The following is a 19,436-nucleotide window of genomic DNA, read 5'->3' on the forward strand; positions in this document are numbered from 1 at the left end:
CAGCTTTTAACAAGTTCTAACAACTGGCACAGAAGAATAAAAGGAATATTTCAATTCGAAATGAAAACATTGATAATGCTTGTTCTTGGACCCAATGTGCCAATAATTTTGGGTTTTCTATGTAAACCAATTTTTAAACACATAGCTGTAAAACTTCCTTGATAAATACAAGGTTAAAACTATGATAGAATGCTTGTTCCAGGGCCCAATATGCCAACCAAATTTAGTTGAACAATCATCTGTCAAGCAGAAGAACCCAGATGTGCTATGAGACCTCTACTGGTGGTGTGACATGTCATGAGGAGCATTTTAAGGGCTTTCAGTTAAATTTAAACAGTATAAGGTGCTGAGGACAATTTTAGATTGTGGCTTTATTGCACATAACTGCTGTCCAAGTATTAGAATTCATACAAATTTTGCACAATTCATGCACTCACACATCCTGGAATCATTACTAAGGGTCTCCCTCACAGGTCGAAATGCAGTTTTGCTACCAACTGGTGCAGAGACCATTCCATGAGAGCCATACAGCTCCATGTGGACAGACTTTGCCTTTTGCCCAGAATATGGCAGACCCTAAGAGTTCCCTGAAGAATTTCATCCTCTTGCTCTGAGTTAGCACTCCATCCCATATCTGATATGTTCGTACACAGAAAAGAGTGGGATTTGGGGAAGCGAATCAGGACTCTGGGCTGGGGTGGGAATGGATGACCCCAACCCAATACATGTACCTATACTCAAAACCCAATGACCAGTGTTCAATATCATTGGCCTAAAATACATTTAAACACAATGAATACAAATTTCAAAAAGGAATCTGGCACACGTGTATTATGCAGTAAAAATGAGGAGGATGCTCCATAACTTGGTTATAAAAAAAGTCGGGTTGGGATCAAAATCTTTTCAATTCAGACCCTCCAATACTAACTGGAGAGAGTTCTTCTCTTGCATTGGGGACAAGGAGTTACAGAAAAGGAAAGCAACAGAATCATAGTAGGTAATGAATAGTCACTAATAAAAATGTATTTAATAAAATATTAACCATATATCTAATATATTCAAAGCTCTCTGAAATTACAAATAATGTGTACATTTTAAACATTTTATTCAAATTTGTCATTAAAGCATTGCATTATCTTGCATAAGAATCGGCAAAGTTTATTTTAATATTACTTCATTAAATTTTGTGCAAGTACGATCTATTGTTGACATACTGGCTTGAGATATCTTGGGTTAGCAGGTAAAACCAAACTAGATTGTGTGTGTTAAATGTGATTAATGTTGAAATAATGATACTATTTACCTATAATGAGCAACAATAGAGAGACTGCAAAGAACATCAATGATATGCAAACTCTTGCAGTACATTATTTATGAAGTTTTGCAGATATTGGCTTACTTATGAAGGTTAAACTAAAAAAAGGAAAATTTAAAAAGCAGCTGAAAATGAATAAGAAAACTGGACTGTCTGTACATTCACCTGTTGATTAATCAAAGGCATCTCTTATCTGGTAACAATGATGTACACATTCCATATTTTTATCTGAGATAAGGCACCAGTTAACAAGTGTACAAATATTTGTCCACTATTTCTAAACCATAAGTCACAATATTAAAGATATGAAACTGTATCTTCAAAGAAAAATAACATCTGCTTTCTAGAAGATATGACTTTTCAAGCTTAGTATGTATTCACAAAGTAGTTTAAGTCTTTTTCAATACATGAATTTTCTCCAAGAAAAAACTGCTTTTTACAGTAAAGGTGGTTCTTGAGCTAAAAGTCACAGAACACTACAACTTTCACATTTCATGTATCCAGATTTCAGTCCTTGGCATCGCCTATACCATCAGCATTAATGGCAAACATTGCCTCTGCCTCGGGTAAACAGGGTGAATCGTAGATTTTGCATATCCTGGTTTCTCCACGTCCTTTTCTAAGGTACAACCTGCCAAAAGAAAAACAATATTCATAAAGAATTTACATATCCCCATATAAACCAATTATATATAGACTCTAACCACATGATACAACTCTCAACTTGCATACAATGGTCTTGAGTCTGGCATATTATATATAGACCCAAACTGCATATAGAACCCTCAATTTGTATACACTGGTCTTGTGTCTGGTATATTATATATAGACTATAACCACATGATATAACTCTCAATTGGTATACATTGGTCTTAAGTTTGGTATATTGTATATAGACTCTAACCGTATGATACAGAACTCTCAATTTGTATACCTTGGTCTTCAGTTTGGCATATTATATATAGATTCTAACCGCATGATACAGAACTCTCAATTTGATTACATTGGTCTTGAGTCTGGCATATTATATTGCAGCATTTATCTGTCAACATTTCCAAGTGCAGCCAAACACTTTGTAATTACTGGAGCAATTACATACCATAGCTATACCCTCATTGTCTCAAGGTCATATCAAGCAAAAATGCAATCCTGCATCTTGTATCGTGTCTAGAACATTTGAAACAACGAAGATATATGTGTATTCTTGTCTGCGGTAACTATTGAAGCACTGAGAATATTTTATGGAAACTTAAGCCAATTATATATCATGTATAGACTGTGCTGCATGCTACAGCAATACTTTCTTTCTCAAGGTCATACAAAGGGAAAATGTAATATTTTTTACTTGCATCTATATTGGGTTTACAACTGTTGAAACAAAGATTGAACTTTAATGAGACTGGAGCAGTTTTATGCACAGTTTGTGTATCATATACTACTACCATGCCTCAAAAACAAATGTAAATCAGCAACACCTGTCCATGTATGTCTGCAACTTTTAAACCAATTCAACTTGAGCTTCTTGACAGTGTAAGTGCAGACATACATCTCTGCTGGTTTTATTTAAACTGTCCCTTTTTAACCTCACCAGACAAAGAAGACATTATGAATGAAAAATAAAAACCAGAAACAATTCAAAGGTCTGCACACAGCATAAGCCCTGCGGTGGGATCCGATGGTGAGGCCATGTGTATGTTGTTGTTCTAGGGTTTAACACCATTTTTCAGCACAAGATAGGCTATACATGGCGGCCAGTATAACTGGTGGAGGAAGAACCCTGGAAAACCCAGGGAAGAACCACCAACCCATGAGAAGCTACTGGCAGGCTTTCCTACGTATCCACGCTAGCCGAGCCTTGGACTCGAACCCACGCAGACAGAGGTGAGATGGCAGTGATCCGGAAAGGTGAGTGCTTTAGATCACTCGGCCACTCTGGGCCCCTCCCATGTGTATGTACATGTGTGTGAAATGTGCTTGGCTTTCCCAACTCTCATTCTGAAATATATAAACTCGTTGCAGAAAGGGCACAAAACCTTCCCTCAAACATTCACTATTTGAATGCAGTGACCTCGATAGCAATGTAATGTCTCTGAGTTATCACTGCTGCTTATAATTATTCAGTGTGCCAAGTCGCAGATCAACTGATTTATTTTACGTCTTGTTCTATTTATTTCAATCTAAGATCATTCAACATTGCTGACTTTTTACCATTCTAGTCTGATTTAATTTGTAATCCACTCTTTAATACTAAGTGATGTCTTATAATATAAAATTCATTTAACATCTCATACTATGAAGTAATAAAAGGGATGTTATGTAACAAAAGGCGTATTACTTTTTTCTTTGCAAACTTAAGTCAAAACACACCTACCAATTATCACTTCAAATTTACACTGATCTCAGAAGTTGTCTTGATCATAGGAAAAGCAGAACTGTCTTTAATGCCTGCCCACCAGAAATTCTGATGACATTCTATGGGAGTCCACACCTTATTTTACAATAGTCGAGTCCTTAGCCCAAAAAGCCAGTCATTAGCATTACCAATTATACTGTTTTTTTCTAATACAGTATGGTCAAACATTGAAATATTATATAACAATTTGTTGGCATGTAACATAAAAAAAAACTTTAAGTGGCAAATCCTATATATGACAAAAAAATTTTTTGGGGGGAGTGACTTTTTTAAAATTATCATGAATTCATTTACTTTGGTGGGTATCACTTGTTGTTTTTGCATATAAAAAAATAAGACAATTTCAAAATAAAGTAAAAACTGCTATGAGCGACCACCTGTCATTTTCTACCACAATCGTAATGCATAGATAGATTTTATTATATAAATACTATTGTGAGCGACCACCTGTTGAACACGACCAGCAACATCTGTTATAAATATTACCATTCTCCAGTGTACATCACCTTTAAATTTTGTGATCAAAATAAAGAGGATGAGGACAAGGGAACTTACTAATAACCCTGTGACGGACCTGAATTTGTAGATATCCTTAAATTTTTTTTTTATATCTGATACTAATGATCAATAAAAAAACCTAATAATGGTGATAAAAATCACGATGCAACTAGATTTAAAATAGATTATCAGTTGCTTTCAGAAACTTTGAAATTAATGATATATGGAAAATCTCTTACTCTTTTTTTAAAAAAAAGTGAGCATCAGCTGGAGAAAGAGTTTAAACGAAAATGTTTATATGATAAATGACAACCTTTAAGATAAGCTCCTTGAGATGAGCATATTGGAAGCAAACTTGAAAATTCCCAGGAAGCGAAAGTTAAAGTCATGACCTTTGGAGCAAACAATGAAAAGTACAAGGGAGAGAAACTCTAAATTCTTTTGTAACCTTGAGAAAAGGCATTACATTGATGCCACTGTCTATATTTTTGGACCCTGTGCTTAATTTATTGAGGGAGAGGTATACATTAGAAATTTTATTAAAATATCTCCAATGGTTAGAAAATTTTGATCTGGAAAAAAATACAAGCAAATTTTACATTTTCACTTGCTACTACCTTGACCCTGAAGCAAGGTCATGTTATGGTATGCAACATGCAACATCTATCCATGAGATAAAATTGGCTACATTTTCATTCAAATATCTTCAATGTTTCAAACCTTGTATTCCAGGCAAGGATACAAATCACATAATTTCACTTGCCATACCTTGACCTGGAGACAGGGAGCATTCCTATTGTACACAACACAGCATCTAATCACAATATATACATGAGTAAGGTATCATTTCTACTGTACACAACATAGCATCTAAACACAATATATAAATGGACAAGGTATCATTCCTATTGTACACAACTTAGCATCTAATCACAATATATACATGAGTAAGGTATCATAAAAGATATCATCTAAGTTCAAAAAAACAACTTCATTCTTCTTCCCTGCAATCCAAACACCATCCCCTCTGCAAACATACAAATCTACAAACAGTCCAATAAATGGTAGCCTCTGACACTAACCTTGTTGTTGAAGCATGAGCAATAATGTTTCCTCCGATAGGTTTCTTTGGATCTGCTGAGAACATGGCCGCCCCATCCACCTGAGCCACAACTTGATTGGTGATCACCACAGCAACTCCAAACTGACAAATGAAAGCAAGAAGTGTAAATAAGTATACCATCCACATAATAACTCAAGAAAGGTCCAACCAGTGAAATGTGATGTTAAATAACCCAAATGTATCTTACTTGCACAAACCTTTTTACATATAAAATTTAACTGTGACACTGCAACAATCACAGCCATATACTGATATGTCTTTAGAAATGATGTATCACCCTGGTTACTCCCCACCCCTCCTCTTATGTAATAACCCCCACTATGCAATGGTCCAGCATTCCCAATTTATATACCACTTAGGCTATACTATTTCCTTGGTAAAGGACCTGTGTTCTACTGGGTAAAAAGAATTTCCAGGAATTCAAGGTAAGACCATTACTTCCTTTTAACTGCCATGTGTTGAAATTATTTTTGACATTTTTTTTAGCAATAACATGATTTTTTTATCAAAGTGGCTACCTTGGTGGACATATTGGATGTCAGATTTTGGCACCATTTTCATTTAGGACAAAGTAGACATTGTTATAAGTCTTTTGGTGAAAGTCCTATGTCATAATGAGCATCCATTCATAGTGTGTAGTGACAGGAATACTAAGTAACATTAGAAGGCATGTCTGAACCACTAGTCTAGTGTATAAGGCAAGTTTCATAGAAATACCTTGAAACATTTAGAGTTATGCTCCAGAAACAAAAAGGTGGATAATGGATGGATGGACAAAAAACAAATACTGAAACTGAAGAACTCTGAATAGCAAAAAGTACATCAGATGCACTACTCCAATATGTGTATCCAGTTTCATGGAGATACTATGAACAGTTTGTGAGTACAGACAGGCAAGCTATATTACCCAATGCATCATACACTAGGGGGTATGAAATTTGAAAACTTTAGTATTAAATCTTGACAGATCAAGAATACTGAATCGTTCCCTCACATACATTATAACACAATGAATATGATGAACTATACGGACATTAAAGGCAAGATAGAAGCTAACACGATTTTATCTAAAGGGGGATACCCCACCCCCAGTCATCAAAATAATGTAAGGAGCATACACAAAAAATCAGGTGGGTGACCAATCTTTGATGTTTACCTAATAATTAAATTTCCATTTCTTTCTTCCTGATCCACTCCACTTTAACCCCAATAAAATCAAAATCCTCAAAAGATGTCCTCTCTAGCTGTATCCTTGGCATCCGTCCGTCTACAGGAGACGATGGCGTAGCTCCAAAGTACGCTTTTGCTTATCCTTCTTTTTAGCTCTCTTTTCAGCTTGTTTTATTCTTCTCTTTTCCTCTGCGTTTTGAACTCCCTGCCTGACAGCTAGACGCCAGCTGGAACGGTTGTTTGCACAGCTCTCCCAGTCGTTGACACTGATGTTTGCTGTCTTCATATCCTTCTTGCAAACATCTTTGTAGCGCAGATGTGGTCGTCCAGTTGGTCATGCACCTTCTGCTAACTCCCCATATAACAGGTCCTTGGGAATGCGACCTGGGTCCATTCTCTTGACATGGCCGAGCCAGCGAAGGCGCCTCTCGCTGAGTACGGAGAACATGCTGTTCATGTTGGCGCGTTCTTGAACCTCTGTGTTGGGTACTTTGTCCTGCCAATGGATGTGCAGAATGCGCCACAGACATTACAGGTGGAAGCTGTTGAGTTTCCTCTCGTGTCTTGCATAGGTGGTCCATGTTTCGCTGCTGTAGAGAAGTGAGCTGAGCATGCAGGCTTGGTAGACATGCAGTTTGGTCTTCTCTGTGAGGTTGGGGTTGTTCCAGACCCTCTGGTTAAGTCTGGCCATCACTGCTGCTGCCTTGGCAATCCTGCTGCCCACCTCAGAATCAATTGAGAGTGAGCTGGAGATGTTAGACCCGAGGTATGTGAAGTTCTCGACAACTTCCAAATTGTACCCATCGATGGAGACAGAGGGAGGGGAGTCTGTGTCCTGTGCCATGACATTCGTTTTCTTCAAACTGATGGTCAGTCCAAATTCCTTACATGTGTGGGAGAGACAGCATACCAGCTACTGAAGTCCATCTTCCGTGTGTGATGTCAAGGCTGCATCGTCGGCAAAGAGCAATTCACGGATGAGTACCTCTGTGACTTTAGTCTTAGCACGGAGACGGGTGATGTTGAACAGCTTGCCGTCAGCCCGGGTATGGATGTACACTCCCTTGCTGCAGTCCTTGAATGCGTACTGGAGAAGCATGGAGAAGAAGATGGCAAAGAGTGTCGGTGCAAGGACACAGCCTTGTTTGACTCCGCTAATGACTGGGAATGCTTCAGATGTTGCGCCATTGAAGCACACTGTGCTGTGCATGTTCTCGTGGAACGACATAATGACAGCAAGCAGACGTGGGGGGCAGCCGATCTTCTGCAGGAGTCTGAAGAGTCCACTCTGACTAACCATGTCAAACGCCTTCGTCAGGTCTATGAAGGCAATGTAGAGGGGCATCTGCTGCTTGCGACACTTCTCCTGCAGCTGACGTAGTGAGAAGATCATGTCTACAGTTGACCTGCCGGCTCGAAATCCACACTGGAATGAGGAATGTATGAGGGATCAAAAAGGCGACAGGCCCCCCCAGCTACAAGACCGCCCCCCTCAAGTCCAAGACGGACGAAGTCATCACAGACCAGGGGAAACAACTGCAGTGATGGGTTCAGCACTATCTCGAGCTATATGCAACCCAAAACAATGTCACTGGAACTGCCCTGGACGCCATTCCAGACCTGCCTGTCATGGAGGAGCTAGACATACAGCCCACCCTGGAAGAGCTCGGAAAAGCCATCGATTGCCTTGCCTGTGGGAAGGCTCCTGGAAGCGACAGCATTCCGCCTAAGTCCTCAAGAGCGGAAAACCAGCACTGCTCCAGCCCCTACACACACTCCTCTGCCTTTGCTGGGAACAGGGATACATCCCACAGGACATGCGTGACGCCAACATCGTCACTTTGTACAAAAACAAAGGAGACCGTAGCGACTGCAACAACTATCAGGGCATCTCCCTCCTCAGCATCGTCGGAAAGGCTTTCGCCCGTGTTGCCTTGGCGCGCTTGCCGATCCTAGCCTCCCGCGTCTACCCAGACTCTAGCTGTATACCAGGATAGTATTCAACATCATTTTCAGGTTCAAAATGACTAGATTGGTATTTCCAGTAACACTTTCCCAGCTCTAATGATCTGATATACTTCAAACTTTCAAAATCTTTGTGTTTATCACTATCATCAGCCAGTGTTTGCTTAATGAAATCATCATCTGAAGATGAACTATGTCAGGAATAAACCATTTTGGGTTTGCTAGGTAGCCTGTATTTTATTAACTGATGAATAATGTAAGGTTAAAACAATGACAATGCTTTTTCCAGGGTCCAATGTACCAATTAAATTTAATTTAACAGCATTAATGTCAAGATTAAGTGTGTGAATTGGATTTTTAACGTAGCTTTAACAATTTTTCAGGCATATTGCCACAATGTCTGCAGTGTGGCAGTTTATAGTGATGTCTAGCACTGGGGCATCATGCCGCAGACATGTAGCATGATGTCTCCACCCAGCCACCAGGCCGACCAGTCCTAACACTAACCTCTTAATGCTGAGTGCCAAGTGAGGCAGCTGTTAGTACCATTTCTGTAAGTCTTTGGTATGACTCGGACGTGGATCGAACCCATGACCTCCTGCATCCAAGGCGGACATCAAGATTAAGTACATAAATCTTATGTTAAATAGTTGCCCACCTGAAAAATCAACATGTTACAACAAGCACTATGAGACCTCTACCGGAAGCACAACTTATATATCAACAAGCACTTCAAGGATTAACAGCTAAATGATAATTGTATACTGCGCAGCGTACATCTATATACAACTCTCAACTAATTTGTGGGAGTTCTCACACATGACTGCTTTCCAAGTACACAAATTCAGCCAAACTTATGCACAATTTGTGCATTTGCCAACCTGGCAGCATCTCTGTGATAATCATGTAATTGCACCTCTTTGTACAGGCCCTAACATAAAACTTACAAAAAAGATCAAGAATCTCATAAATACACCAATGCAATGTACACTAAAATGCCTAAAAAAAATGAATCCCAGACGTACTGAAATCGCCATAAGATTTGACACATTTGCTACCTCCTGAATCTTTCTTCTTTAATATTATCATTTTTCTCTTCAGTAAACCTTAATTCCTCTTCTTTGAAAACCAAACTAAATTTTCTGTCCAAATATATTTTAATATGGACATTTATGATCCAAAAAAACTGTTGATAGCCATATGTTAAACAAAACACATACATCCTGTATGCTGGGCCAGATTAAGTACAGTCAGCAAATGCCTGAGTAGGCATAAGTGTGAGACAAGGACCCAGGAATGATCCAAGAGACCATGAAGTAAGCAACAATAGTTGACACACATGCTGACATAAATTAGGGCTAACAACAAGCTAATCCAAAGTCTTTGTACCTTAAATAAGGACCAAGTTTGCAAGGTATATTGTTAATAAATAAATGCTTGTTGATAAGTCAATTAATATTGTGTTTTCCTGCTTGTTATCTATTTATCTGTATAAATGATCAATATAATACTCTAAAACTGCACACCCCGGCTCTAAAAACCAGACCCTAGACCTCACTTCTGATATCCTGCGGATAAAGACTGACAAATCATTATTCAATGAAGAAGTTCTTGTACTACTGATATATTTGAGAAAAAAACTTTTTAAGTCAGTGATACCCTCAGCAAACCAAACACCTCTAAAACTATAAAATTAAATTTGGTTCCAAGGTTGTTGGTTTTGACGGGATTTACTGTAATGAAAAATGGCTGTTGTTTTAAAATGCTGATGCATTTCCTGATTTATTTTCACTAACCTCATCAGCCAGCCTCAGCAACATTCTCAGGAATCTTGCTAGGTGCATCTGTCTTGGTGCAAGCTCTGCTCGCCCAGAGTAATCTGTCCTATACAGGGCTGTAGCACTATCCACAATCAACAAAGCATACCTAGATAACAAAGTAACAAAGCCTTCAGAATTTGCTAGATGGTACATAGAGCAAGCCCAGCTTCCAGAACATCTAATCTGGTTCGGGCATAGACCTCATAAAAAGATTCTCATTCTCAAATTCAGACTCTAATTAGACTACTTTTATCTGACTGGTTAATGTCCCAGCACAATAACTTTGAGCATTGGGATGTTTTTGCAACCTAGAAGCATGGACACACAGTCACTAAACTCCTTGACCTTAGAGAACAATCAAAATGAAACACTGCTGTTGTTAACATCATGATATATAGTTCAATTCTTTCAAAATAACTCCATATTATTAACATAAAAATGGCTTAAAAAGCAATATTAGCAACATGTAAATGTCAGTTCTTTTCCTGGCAAATATTAAAATTTAAGGATTTTTGTAAATATGGGATCTAGATTTTTGAATTGTAGTCTAACATTCTATATGCTGAACTTGTGCAGAACTGTGGCTATCATGATTTTCAAAGTCCTGTTTAGTAATCTGACATTAAGAGATGGCTGAAAAAATTATTTTAATAATCTTTCTACATATCCTTGGTGGGGCCCTGAGTGGCCGAGTGGTCTAAAGCGTTCTCCGTTCCGGATCACTGCCATCTCACCTCTGTCTGCGTGGGTTCGAGTCCAAGGCTCGGCTAGCGTGGGTACGTGGGAAAGCCTGCCAGTAGCTTCTCGTGGGTCAGTGGTTCTTCCCTGGGTTTTCCAGGGTTCTTCCTCCACCAGTTATACTGGCCGCCATGTATAGCCTATCTTGTGCTGAAAAATGGCGTTAAACCCTAGAACAACAACAACTAGAACAACATATCCTTGGTGTGTGACTTTGACCTTGAATGGCATGAGGTACAAGATAATGACAAAAGCATTAGAGTGGACCAGATTTTGCTACATCACAGCAGAGAATTCCAATCATATGCAGACAACATTCTAAGTCTAATAATAAAGGAATGTACACGCTCCCTATTTTCTAGAATGGTAAAAAAAGATGACATGAACAAGACAGCTGGATTTTAGGAAACAAAATGGCTACTTATGACTACTTTCCTGATTTCTACATCTTCATTTGCAAAGAATCATACAGGGAGATAATATTGTGTACCAAAGAAACTTCAATGATAACACCTATGTGGAATGTTGACATTTTAATACATTTGTCTCATGTTTATCATCGATCTGTTCAATTGTGCAATTGTTATGCCTTCTGTGAAACTGCTTAGATCTCAAGAACAACTCACCTAGATTCAGACATCATAGCAGCAGCTTGGATGAGTAATTGGGACTGGTGATCACTGTTGTAGGCACGGGCATAGGCAACATTGTCCAGAACATCGCTTCCCGATAAGCCATACCTAAAAACCATCAAAAAAAAGGGAGAATCAATAGCTAGTAAAACTGACAAGGCTTAGCATCTATAGGGGTTCTAGATTATATGACACCTTGATTGAGTAAAATGCTGTAACATGACAGCCTATGAAAACAAGGTATGAAATTATTACAAACTTAGCCCAAAAAACAGTATAGATAATACAGGTACGTCATTTGTATTGCAATGTCCTCTCTTAAAGTTGTCGCAGATATTTATTTTGGGAAAGTGAACTCGAACATTTACCAATCCAAAACGGCAAGTACATGGATCTTTGTAGGTTAATGTCATGTTTGGAAGGAGAGTGTTGATGAAGCACCCAAACCTGAGGTATTGTTAACTCAACTTCAAACCTTAATATAATGAAGTATCATTTATTTTTAAGTGCTCTATTTTTCATTGTTTGAAGAAGAAAAAAGAAAATTTATGTGGATGCTTAAATTCATGGTTTTGTCTGTCAAAGTTTCCACATTAGTAAGTATTTAATTTTGTGGTTTAACAGTTACACATACTAAAAATTAATATGAAAAGAAAAATATAACCATGCAGATTCAAACAGCAGTCACTGGAATGTTTAAAGTAATACTAACACATGCATGAACACAATTCAAAGACATGACAAATTCAGTTATCACACCATGTTTTGCCTGAATGAATATCATAATGGAAGCCAATGCAGCTAACAACACTGAAACAATAATAACACCTTTATGAGCACAAATAGAACACCTGTCAAGATCAATCATTTACAGTGTTTATACCTCAGTGCTCAACATTCAAGAAAACCAACACCAAAGTGATAAGATGCTAAATTAATTGGAATCACTCCTCTGCTTGTGCCTGCCTCATTTACAGACCCTCTTCAACCACTAGACTTGACAATAAATAAAAATTAAAATAACACATCTACTGCTGGATGATAAACAGACAATGGAGGCAATCATGGAAAAGGAAGACGTCACTGGTGATGATCAGTGCACCATACTAGTGAACCTTGCAACCTCATTAATCAAGCCAATTCACAGTGAATGGATAACTGAAGCGCAAGTGATAGTGAATGAAAGATCAGACCTAATTATCAGTGGTTTTGAGAAAGCTGGACTTCATTAATTCTGCAATTTGGGAATTATTTCTTGACAAGCATTAGTGTATACCACAAGACTAAATTGACACGATTTTGATACAGTGGCTTTGTCTGAAAATAACTGAAGTGTGAGCTTTAATACTCTGCAGTAACAAATGTATATACATGTTTCATTGATAATAGTGCTTTATGCAAATACTTCTAGTATTTAAGTTTTGTTGTTGTTTTGGGTTAAAATGTATATATTGAAATGTGCTTTCAGATTTCTGATTTTTCTACAAAAGTTGTACTCAAATGAAGGATCAATTTATAATTATCTTTACAAAGGGTTAAAATAAACACTTGTAAAAGCTATTAGTTATTACCAGATTATAGTACTGACATTGATTCATCAAATGCAAGTAGCTTTGTTAATCTCAAGAAATGAAACAACAGAAAATAGGTGGTGATGGCATGAGGTGTTTATTATCTGTTGTTTTGTGGTAATTACAGAAGACCAATACATACATACATATTGCCAGGCATACAATTAAATGGATAAAAATAAGTATTCTCAAATCATTCTCAAAAGCCGGATTATTAAACGTTTTGATTCATGTCACTTATTTCATGATTACCAGATGATAACTGTTAAATAAATGAATTAAAGAAATGTTCACAAATCCTTCAGTTGTTTAGTTAGTATAAATAAATAACTACAGTCTAGCACTAATTCTCTCAATCCCTCAAAACATCTAGCTATTTCAAACCTTTTCTATATATCCTTTATCTGTCTTATATACATGTACATATCTGCCTTTGGTCTTCTAATTCTGTCTACATTCTAACCCTTCCTAATCCACAAATCTATCTACATGTATTCTTCACATAAATAATTTTTGATAACTTTAATTATGGGCATGTAGTTTTAAGGTGCCAACAAAGATGAAAAGAAAACAAAATTTAAAATAAATATAACATGATTTCCTTATAATATACCATATTAATATGTTGTACTCATTTTGGGATATTGTATTTGGAGTATGCTCAGATTTTTCATACACTTGTCCAATTTTCCGGTCAGCTTACCCCAAGCAAACCAACTTTAAAAAAATGCATAAATCAGTGGTTAGAACAGTGAGTACCAAATCAGTATATGCAATTTTAGACATACATTTTATTCATTTCTGACAACACTGGACCCTACAATAAATACTGTTTTAATGCACAGGCATTTAAGACAGTCAACTTAATTCAACAGAATGGTAGGATTTTTGTTTACTGTTTTTTATTACTTGGTCCAAGTGAATCTAAAGCATTAAATGGATCATAAGCCTAGTCCTCACCTTTTCTCCAGGACTAGACTATTTGTGGGGCACCACAGCGGGACAGGCAAGTGGAATTTGGCAGAATCTGCCTGTGTGGTGAGAGGTTGATGGCCACAAGAACTGACATAAACAACAAAATACTCATGCTCAGTGTAATGTCCACTATTGTAAGTTTTTATCCACTTCTACCAATTTTTGTACCGTAACTACTGGCAATAGACAATGTGTGGCTTCATTCTGATGCACCAGGGAACAAAAGCTGGAGGAGAAAGTAGTGTGTGACTGCCAAATCTAGGCCTTCACAATATCTTTAGATAAAGAATAAGCTACATAGACCCTTGAGGTAGCAATGGCTTGGACCTCATGGACTTTGAGCCTCATTGCTGAAAGATCTCTGACAATAAGCTTTCTTGCACAATCCACCTAAAAATAATGGAAACAACCGCTGAGCCCTAAGTGGGGATGAAAGACACTTTATACTACCCTCATTTTCCTTTTTTAAATGGCCAAATAGAATATTAAAACTTTAACTGGGCATAAAAGCCTATCTTGATCATCCCAAGTACAGACATGACTGCGACTGGAGATCTCTAAAGGGAGCTGAACTACCAAAGAAAGGATGGGTCAGTATTATTTGTACAAACCTGAATGGCCCTGATACCAGAATGTAGAATTAAATGTGCTATAACCCTGTTTGCCATCATTGAGAAGTCACGTGAAGGTTTCTTGTAACTAAGGCAATATTTGATGGCAGATTAGCATTATAATCTGTACACGATTAACAAGTCTTGATACCATTACCATGATGATGTCAGATTCTTTTAAACAGTTCTGATAGGTCAGTCATTTAAGGTTTTTCTACTGCCAGTCACAGTTTCATATTCAATGGTAGATAGGTGTCATCTGTACAATATTGTAAACTAATAATGCCAGGATCATGCCAAATTTCACTGAGCAGTTTTGGACCAACTTAAAATAAAAAGTGTTCACAGACACACATGGCAAATAGACACAGGATCCCCTTGCCTTAGAGCCAGGTAAGCTATGTGTATTAAATCTGACCTTTCAGCAACTGCCAGCAGTCTCTCTGGTCTAAATGTACCCTCTGTATCTATATACAATGCCTTCCCCTCTCCACCGCCCATATCTATTGGAAGCTGGAAAAATGTAAATGAATAATGATTGTACAATTCAAAACGAATATTTTTTTTATTTAAAAAAACCCCACAAGATGTGTACTGTATTTGCTGGCCTATAAGTTGATGCAGAGTATAAGTTAAATCAGCAAAGTTGCACCCTTTCCATCCTTCATCCATAAAATAAGTCGATGCTGAGTATAAGACAAGGCCAGATCAACACCTCTTATTGTGTTTTTCACTTCGTTCCACACAGCATTGTGATTTTTATCCTATCTGTAACTTAGTAACATATCCAGTCAGATTCATCATATGTATCTAAAAGTACCTAATTCATTTCACAAGAAGCATTTAAAAAATATTATGTACTTTTAGCTACATATAATGGCGCTGACATGAAAATGGAAGAGGAAACAAAAATTAGAAGGAACTGCTTAACTAGTGGTATTGATTGATAATGGAATATGGTACTGCACTTGTACACAAGTAAAATCAGTTATCTGGTAAGTGAATAATACAGATTTACAATCGTGAAGACATCTGTCTGTCTGACTCTCTCCCTCTCTCAATGGGGCATACAGATTATTTTATCATTAGGTGCAAGAAGAAAATTGTGATGGAATATGGTTTTGTCATGCTTATTCATCTTCAAACTTGTACATTCTAATGCACATATGTGAAATTAAATTTAAACAACGTACATGTATGGTACAAACAATGTACATGACAAGTGCATGCTGATTTAGCGCTATTACATCTCAGCTATGTTAATTTTTAATACTTATGATCATGTAATTGTTAAAAATACTAAATGTGGGATCTTATATTTGTTCATAAATGATCTCTTCCCCAAAATGAAATATTTTTTACTCATTATTTTTCATACTCTTGGAGAATTATTTACCATACAAAAAATATGATAAAGCAAATTGGATGACATAATCCATATATAAGCTGATTTGAAGTATAAGATGAAGCTAAGATCTGACTTATAGGCTGGCAAATATGGTACAATTATGCTTCCAATTTTGTATAAATGAATACATGGTAATACCAAAGTAATGTTATCGAAGTTTTACAAATACACTTGAAAATCCAGACTTAATATCAAGTGAACTTCAAAATCAAAGAAAATTTAGAAACATGGGTATTATATACTACTAAGCATCTTCTCAATCAACCAGAAAGGTCAGCAAGCAATAATTTATCCAAACCAGTAGGAAATAATGTATCCATAGTATCATTAGTCCATGGGCAATCGGAAGTTGGTGTTATATCATTTGAAAACTTGACATCTTCTATCCATGTAGCATCTCTGAACTTCAATCATGAACACAATTTTGAAAGTGATACAGCTTCTGCTTTGAATTTGGTTAAGTTATGGCACAGCAACACAAGCTATTTAGTTCCTAGGCAACTTAAGTAAAATGCCTTCCCCAAGGACATTGCAAGGCAACCAACATGGGCCAAACCAATGGTGGGATTCTAACCATCACACTTCAGTCACAATTCTAGCACACTAAACACCAAAAAGTTGGGACTCCTGCCTCCAATAGCCACCTTTTTCAACATGCCTGAGAAATTCCTGTCACAAATAGCACTGAAGTATTTATTTTAATCACATGACTATTGCACCATATATGTTCATAAATCCATATAATTTTTCTATATGTAATGCAAATTATCACATAAAAAATAACATGATGTTGTCTAAGGCAAAGGAGTAGTGACCAAGGCATCTGAATGTATTTCAACATCATTTCACAACATTATTCTGCAGTTTGTGTCAAATAAAACCAGTACATTTTCATTTGATAAAAAGAATCTTACATTGCTGCTAATTTCAAATGAAATTTATAAAACTGATGTAATGTTGTGGAATGTTCTATCACTTATGACTGAAGATGTCTTCTGCCCTAATCATTTGATCTGGGACTGGGAAGATATACAAAGTATGCTTGTTATTCAGTCTCATCATAAAGAAGTCCATCAAGGGCATCACCACCCCACCGTGTGAACACAGATTTGTGCTGAGACCATTCTGTAAGAACTACTTTGCCTCTCCTGGACAGAATATTTTTTTGCCCAGAATTTGTCAAACATAATAGCCAATAACATGTTAAAAGTGCCATTAAAGCACACACAAAATTATCTCACAACATAATGATTTAAGACAGTGTGTGGAAATTACTGTTACCATATATCATATAGATCTATATAAAATTCAATAAAATTTGTTTGTAAAGGTTTAAAATATAAAAAGTTTATTAAAAAATTACCAAAACAGTTGATTTATTAAATAATTTTGTTCATCTCTAGAATGACATAGTAAGAAATGGAGGGCGGCTTCTTGATCATATGTGGCTAATTTTTCACTGAGTCTCTTAATTCATGGTTCAAGGCAACAATGAAATAAATAAAACTAGGTACCCATAAAAATTAGTGCTGCAACAGTACTAAATAAAATTCTGGAACTAATGCACAGGAGGAATTACTTAGCCTAACACTGGCCAAGGAAAAACGTTGATCAGAGCTGTGTGATTTGTATTATTAATGTAGCTTTAACAAATTTTCAGTAATACTGCTATAATGTCTGCAGTGTGGAAGTTTATAGTGATGTCTACAATTGGGCCAGACATGTAGCATGATGTCCCACCCAGTCACCTTATCCTGACACCAGGCTGACCAATCCTAACACTAACCTCTTAATGCTGAGCACCAAGCGAGGCAGCTACTAGTACTGATTTAATAAATCTTTGGTATGACTTGGCCAGGTTATAACCCGTAAGCTCCTGCATATGAAGTGGATGCTCTAACCACTTAGACCACCATAGTGGTTGATGGTCAGAAGAAAACACCACTAGATGAACAAGGTGCAATAATCTCCTAAACTATAAAGACAGCTAAATTCACAGTCAAATAATGTAAGGATTTAGGAAATAATCACTGACTCAAAACAGTATGTGTGTGCGTCTGAGTGATTTGGATTTTTAACATATCTTTAACAATGTTTCAGTCATGTTGCTACGATGTCTGCAGTGTGCAATTTATAGTGATGTCTAGCACTGGGGCATCAGACATGTAGCATGATGTCCCACCCAGTGACATTACCCTGACACCAGGCCGACCAGTTCCAAGACTAAGCTCTTAATGCTGAGCACCTAGCAAGGCTGCTGTTAGTACCATTTTTTTAAATAACTCTTTGGTACGACTTGGCCAAGGTTCAAACCCATGACCTCCTGCATCCATGGTGGATGCTCTAACCACTAGTCCACTGGAGCATTCCTGAATCAAATTGGAAAAATATGAATAATCTGCAATAAAATGTATTTAACAGGCAAATGAAGGCAATTTTCTGAATTGCAAACGACTTAGCATTACAAGCATCCAGTGCAATGGTAGTTAGACATGGAGACTTGGCATCCCAGAAGGTAATCAAGGCAATAGTAATTAGGCATAGTATTACTACAAAAATGAATGTTTTCAAAGATCAAAAATGAAGTTTTGACCTGTATGGTAACATTTCTGACAAATTTTTCAAAATAACACAAACATAAAACAAGAACTATATCAAAATGTTCTGTTGTAAGAGGGTCATAATAAATTCTCTAGTAACAATGAATATAACTGACCTGACACGTTACAGCCAACGTATGACACAATTGTGTTTTTCCAGTTCTGAACTCCCCAAACATCTCTGTGATTGATCCTGTCTCAATCCCACCTTATTATAAAAATAAGACTAATAATTATTGTTATACATCAATATTTAATTCCATATGACAAAAATCTGCAAAGATTGTTAATGGATTGGGTCTATATATAAGAATTTTAAAAATCTGACATAAAAAATACAACGGTAATTTTTGTGACCAAATGAACAAAAATGATCTGGAAAAAAAAAACAACAGCACACTGTAACAGATTTCCTGATCCTTTAACTGCAGCAATGAAAACCTGTAACTTTAATAACGTGTCCTTAAACATAAAAAGTAGATCACTGGGTACTCATTTCTTCCTGGTCAGTTGAAAATGATCAAAGAAAAAATGTGATAAAGTTGTACAATCACATCGTGCATAAAGCAAGATACAAGAAGCAAAAACTTGAGAATA

General features: G+C 36.9%; 1 protein-coding gene across 1 annotated transcript in view; it reads right to left on the minus strand.

Annotated features, from left to right (window-relative positions):
• Positions 1 to 1,088: 1,088 nt before the first annotated feature.
• LOC149804255 (DNA repair protein RAD51 homolog 1) overlaps positions 1,089 to 19,436 on the minus strand; it is a 36,442-nt gene continuing 18,094 nt past the window's right edge. The window contains exons 5-10 of the mRNA XM_089938138.1: positions 18,956 to 19,047; positions 15,250 to 15,344; positions 11,669 to 11,782; positions 10,281 to 10,410; positions 5,309 to 5,430; positions 1,089 to 1,946 (exon numbers count right to left, since the gene is read on the minus strand). Coding sequence (XP_089794264.1) covers positions 1,823 to 1,946; positions 5,309 to 5,430; positions 10,281 to 10,410; positions 11,669 to 11,782; positions 15,250 to 15,344; positions 18,956 to 19,047 — 677 coding nt within the window. The 3' untranslated portion in view covers positions 1,089 to 1,822. The remainder of the gene's footprint in view (positions 1,947 to 5,308; positions 5,431 to 10,280; positions 10,411 to 11,668; positions 11,783 to 15,249; positions 15,345 to 18,955; positions 19,048 to 19,436) is intronic.

This window comes from Sinohyriopsis cumingii, chromosome 2, assembly GCF_028554795.1.
Source record: "Sinohyriopsis cumingii isolate HCF-2022 chromosome 2, ASM2855479v2, whole genome shotgun sequence".
Taxonomy (NCBI): domain Eukaryota; kingdom Metazoa; phylum Mollusca; class Bivalvia; order Unionida; family Unionidae; genus Sinohyriopsis; species Sinohyriopsis cumingii.